General features: G+C 46.2%; 1 gene segment (V, D, J or C); it reads left to right on the top strand.

Annotated features, from left to right (window-relative positions):
* The first annotated feature begins 3,867 nt into the window (after positions 1–3,867).
* Positions 3,868–4,224, top strand: LOC108175651 (T cell receptor beta variable 16-like). The segment is given in 1 exon segment: positions 3,868–4,224. A coding segment is annotated over 1 exon segment (357 nt).
* Positions 4,225–6,175: the final 1,951 nt, after the last annotated feature.

The following is a 6,175-nucleotide window of genomic DNA, read 5'->3' as shown; positions in this document are numbered from 1 at the left end:
GAGGACGTCACAGGGAGGTGACTGCTGGGAGGAGAAAGCCTTACAGGAAGAGCCCCCTGCCACTCCTCTCCTCCTGCACACACCATGCGCCTCAGTCTGCTCTGCTGGGGGGCCCTGTGTCTCTGGGGAGCAGGTGAGGCCCTGCTCTGCACCAGCGCATGCCAGTCCCACGGGCTGCTCAGCCTCCTGTGGCTGCTCTCCCAGGCTCCCTCAGGGGCTTCTCCTCCAGCTTCTGTCTCCTCCCTCCACAGGCTCCATGGACACAGAGGTCACCCAGACTCCCAGACATCTGCTCAAGGGAAAGGCACAGACAGCAAAGATGGACTGTGTCCCTGCAAAAGGACATATTCATGTCTATTGGTATCGTAAGAAGCCAGAAGAGGAACTCAAGTTTTTGGTGTACCTCCAGAATGAAGCAATTATTGAGAAAACAGAAGTGATCAATGAGCGATTTTCAGCTCAATGTCCCAAAAACTCACCCTGCAGCGTGGAGATCCAGTCCACTGACCTGGGGGACTCGGCCCTGTATTTCTGTGCCAGCAGCCAATCCACAGTGCTCAAAGTTTGCTTTCCTCTGAACACAAACTCAGCCTGCACCAGCTCAGGAAATGAGTGGTACATTAGGCTGGTAGAAAACACCAGAAACGCTACTTGTAAGAGCATTTGTCTGAAGGAAAAAGAAGTTGTAAATGACAGCCCTATGTGAGATGTAAGGAGTGTTTACAACAGAGGATGGGAACAGAAATTCAAGAAAAGCAAACGCAGGCAAAAAAGAGGGTGATGTCGCCAGTACAGAAAAGTACAGAAGGTATACCAGCACAGTGCTGTCTTCTGTTTCTGGATTGTAACAATCCCTGTAACATATCTCATTCTATGCTTCTCACCTGGGAAACCCAGGTGTTCACAGTAAGGATGATGAGCCCGTGGGCCCTGACCTGGCATCCAGCACATACTGACCTGGACCCAAGCCTTCTTAGAGGGTTTCATGACCGCTTCTCACAGCTGTCCAATGCCCTGGAACCTTAGCAGAGGCTCTGAGCAACTCCTGTCCCCTGGAATACTCCCATCAAGCAATTCTAAAGCAACATCATTGAGTCATATGATAAATACGATAAAATGTGTGTATTGTAACTGTCCATTTCACTGAATTTTGAACGCATGTGACTGCCATGGAAATCAATTACATATTTCCCCAACGGTTCCTCCGTTCTTTTTTACTGAGGTATTGGGTTTTTTTTTTTTTTTTAAACTTTTATTTAATGCATATAATTTTCCAAAGTACGACTTATGGATTACAATGGCTTCCCCCCCATACCGTCCCTCCCACCCACAACCCTCCCCTTTCCCACTCCCTCTCCCCTTCCATTCACATCATGATTCATTTTCGATTATCTTAATATACAGAAGATCAGCTTAGTATACATTAAGTATGGATTTCAACAGTTTGCTCCCACACAGAAACATAAAGTGAAAAATAATAGATGATTTTTTTAAATGATGATGAAATCAGAGCAGACCTATTGTCATGTTTAATCCCAGTGAGAGTCAAGTTGGGAATTGATAATTTCTTTTTTTTTTTTTCTTTTTTTTTTTTTTTTACAGAGGATCAGTTTAGTATGCATTAAGTAAGGATTTCAACAGTTTGCACCCCCATAGAAACACAAAGTGAAATATATTGTTTGAGTACTCGAGTATTGGGTTTTTGATAAAGGTTTTGTTTATTTATTTATCTAATTTATTATTAAAATGGTAAATGAGGGAAAGAGAAATAGAATGTGTGTGAGACATAGAGAGAGAGAGAGAGCACACGCGAGAGAAATTTTGCATCTGCTGGGTCACTCCCTAAATGGCCACAACAGCTAGGTGTGTGCCCTGCTGACATCAGGAGCCACGATTCTCAGGTTCAAGTACTTGAGCCAAAATCTACCACCTCCCAGCACGTGATCATGGAGGTGGATTGGAATCGAAGGTCTTCCTAAACACTCACGAGGAAGGTCCTTGCTAAGATCTATTTTCCACCTTTGCACATCGGTTCCCAATGCCTCACTCGTTGAGGCTGTCTCAGCATATTCCACCTAAGGCCGTAGCCGCAGCACCACGTGGGAGCTCACAATGTCAGTCCCTCGTCCCAGGAGACCCACCTGAGTGCTACTACCCTTGTGCTCTAAATACGCACATTCACACACTTCTGAAACATTGGGTAACACTGCAATGTGCACAGTAACACGCAGCATACTTGTTACTAAACATAAACCTGTGACGGGCCAACGCGGCTCACTAGGCTAATCCTCCGGCACACCAGGTTCTAGTTTCTGTCAGGTTGCCAGATTCTGTCCCAGTTGCCCCTCTTCCAGTCCAGCTCTCTGCTGTGGGCAGGGAGGGCAGTGGAGGATGGCCCAAGTGCTTGGGCCCTGCACCCCATGGGAGACCAGGAGAAGCACCTGGCTCCTGGATTCAGATCAGCGGGGTGCGCTGGCCAAAGCGTACTGGCCTCTGTGGCCATCGGAGGGTGAACCAACGGTAAAGGAAGACCTTTCTCCCTGTCTTTCTCTCTCACTGTCCACTCTGCCTGTCAATAAATAAATAAATAAATAAATAAACCTGTGACAAAAAATTACAGGGTGTAGTCAACATTCAACACGAGACCTAGAGCACAGAACTGGATGCATCAGCTCTGCTTGCCCCGTCTTCATTCTGCACTCGCTACCCTGCAGGCTGCCTCCAGCACTCTGCAGACTGATAACACTGGAGGTCAATGCAGGAGAGCAACAGAGACACGAGGGCCCTTTGCCACTGATGCTCAAGTTCAAAATGGGACGTGAAAACTAGAGTTTATTGCAATAAAGATGCATGCATCCCCACCAGAGGATCTGGATTCAGGCTCTGCCTCCTGACTCCAGCTTCCTGCTACACAGACCCTGGGAGGCAGCAGTGATGGCTCAAGTGCGTGGATCCCTGCAACCCACATGGGAGGCCTGGAATTCGTCCCAAACTTTGATCTGGTCCAGAACCATGCATAACTTTTGTATTGACTCTCTGTCTCTCGCAAATGAAAAAGAACGACAAAATTTATCACTTGCTTATGATTACCTGGACATGATGAAGTAAGAAAAATGGCATCTCTAAGTATAACACAGACCACAAAACCAATGTGACAATTTCTCTTTTAATCAACAGAGACATCAATTTCATTATTTCTTTTATGCACAGCATGTTTTCTGGTTGTCCAATATTTAATTCCTAAATGTAAAGTACTGCTCTGTGATTATGATTGGTACAGTGTGCTTCAAATTGTTAACAGAAAATGTACATACAAGGTGTTTATTCTAGTACAAAGAAAGTGAGCAGTCTTTGCATACCATACACTTAAGCGTATGATTCATGGCCAGGGAGAGAAAGAAAGAGACAAAATAGCAATGTTAACCAGCAAATAAATGAACAACATGAAAACGATTTTCATTACAAATAGAGTGAGAATAAGTCAAAAAAGAAAATCAAAGTAGGCAACAATTGTCACCAGTTGTGCTCATCGGCTAACACACACCCTCCCCTCCCCCAGCCTATGACATGTGTGTGGCCCACGTGCAGGGCAAGGGTGAAGCCCATGGGAGTGAGGACGTCACAGGGAGGTGACTGCTGGGAGGAGAAAGCCTTGCAGGAAGAGCCCCTGCCACTTCTCTCCTCCTGCACACACCATGCGCCTCAGTCTGCTCTGCTGGGGGGCCCTGTGTCTCTGGGGAGCAGGTGAGGCCCTGCTCTGCACCAGCGCATGCCAGTCCCACGGGCTGCTCAGCCTCCTGTGGCTGCTCTCCCAGGCTCCCTCAGGGGCTTCTGCTCCAGCTTCTGTCTCCTCCCTCCACAGGCTCCATGGACACAGAGGTCACCCAGACTCCCAGACATCTGCTCAAAGGAAAGGCACAGACAGCAAAGATGGACTGTGTCCCTGCAGAAGGACACAGTTATGTTTATTGGTATCTTAAGAAGCCAGAAGAAGAGATAAAATTTGTGGTGTACTTTCGGGATGAAGAAATTCTGGACAAAACAGAAGTGATCAATGAGCGATTTTCAGCTCAATGTCCCACAAACTCACCCTGCAGCGTGGAGATCCAGTCCACTGACCTGGGGGACTCGGCCCTGTATTTCTGTGCCAGCAGCCAATCCACAGTGCTCAAAGTTCACTTTCCTTTGAACACAAACTCAGCCTGCACCCAGCGCAGGAAATGAGTGGTGCATTCGGCTGCTAGAAAACACCAGAAACCCAACGTGTAAGAGCATAAATCCAAAGGATGAAATGTAGATGACAGCTCAAAGTGAGAAGAATGTGGTTTTTAGCATGTACATGGGTACAGAAATCTACAGGCTGGAGAAGGAAAGCAAAAAAAAATTGCCAGGGTATGCCATAGCAGGCAAAGAATATCAGAGTGCGCCATTCTCTCTCTCTGGTTTCTAACAGTGTTTATTGACATGTATAATTCTGACTTTTCACCGGGAAAAACGACACATTTAGGGGTACAGATGATGAGCACATCAGCTCATCACATGGATCCTGACCCTGCAATCCAATGCATGTCCTTCACCCAGACTCAGCCTCTCCTTGAGGGTTGAATGGCTGCCCCGCACAGCTGTGTGTGCACTGGAGATTTAGCAGAAACTGCCAACAACTCCTGCTCCTGAAATAATCCCTGAAATAAATAAATAATGCTGGAATAAAAATCTAAGAGATTTTTTAAAATCAACTTTATGAATATGATACATGAGACAAAATACAACTACTTAAATGTAAATTTCATTAGAATTTGACAAATTGTATACTCATGTGACTACCATGACAATCAATTATAGATATTCTCCTTATGTTCTCCTATATATCTGCACTGAGGTCTTTGGGTTAGAAAAAATGACCATCAATGATATGAAAGGCAGAGTGACATAGACAGACAGAGAGATGCTTCATCTACTGTTTCTCTCCCCAAATAGCCACAGAGCCAGGACTGGGCGTGGATGAAGTCCGGAGCCAAAAACTCCATCCTATCTCCCACATTGGTAGCAGGGACTCAAAAACTTGGACAAACAATTGTTATGTCTCAGGCACATTAGCAAGGAATTGGACCTATTGGAGGTTTTCGTTAAAGTTTCTTTCAGTACAACTTCACAGTTTTTACCATTAAAATTTTGCATGCTTTTTTCCTAAGTTGATTTTAACAAAATCATCATGAATGTACTTTTTAAACATTCCTAAGGAATTTAATTACTAAAACATATTCTCACAGGGCTGGCGCTGTGGCTCACTTGGTTAATCCTCCACCTGCAGTGCCAGCATCCCATATGGGTGCCAGGTTCTAGTCCTGGTTGCTCCTCTTCCAGGCCAGCTCTCTGCTGTGGCCCGGAAATGCAGTGGAGGATGGCCCAAGTGCTTGGGCCCTGCACCCCATGGGAGACCAGGAGGAGGCACCTGGCTCCTGGCTTCAGATCAGCGCACCGCCAGCTGTAGCGGCCATTTGGGGAGTGAACCAACAGAAGGAAGACCTTTCTCTCTGTCTCTCTCTCTCTCTCTCTCACTGTCTATAACTCTACCTGTCAAATAAATTTAAAAAAATTTAAAATGTCTCAGTTGAAGTCTCCACCTCTGAAGGCATGATCACCAGCGACCACACTGACGCTCACAGCGTCGGCCTCAAGTGTTAGTGCTCCTCTGCTCTATGGCAAGCTTTGCTCATTCAAACATTTCATAAAACTTGGAAATCCTGCAAGGTACACATCAAGATGAGGTTGAGGTTTATTTTGTTTCTGAAAATAAACCTGTGACTTTTAAAACTAAAGGGCGTATTCCACATTCAAGCACATGACTTAGAGTGAAGCATTTGGGTGCATCGCCCTGCTGGCCCAGTCTACGTTCTGTTCTCCCTCCACCTGCAGTCCACACGCATCAGATCTGCAGCCGTACAGCACTGGAGGTCAATATGCAGGTGGCTACCCATGGGGCTACAGTGGGCATGGAGAACGGTCAGTATGCTCAACTTTGCAGAGAGCAGCAAAGTGTTCTAAAATATACAACTTATTTAAGTAGGTGGTTAGTCTGGCAGATTCAGATGCCTGCCTCCCATATCAGAGAACCTGGGTTCAATACCTGGCTCCTGACTCCTGACTGCTTCCTGGAGGCATCACTGATGGCTCA

This window comes from Oryctolagus cuniculus, chromosome 3 (assembly GCF_964237555.1).
Source record: "Oryctolagus cuniculus chromosome 3, mOryCun1.1, whole genome shotgun sequence".
Classification (NCBI taxonomy): domain Eukaryota; kingdom Metazoa; phylum Chordata; class Mammalia; order Lagomorpha; family Leporidae; genus Oryctolagus; species Oryctolagus cuniculus.
The sequence above is the reverse complement of the archived record's forward strand: the minus strand, read 5'-3'. Positions and strand labels throughout refer to the sequence as shown.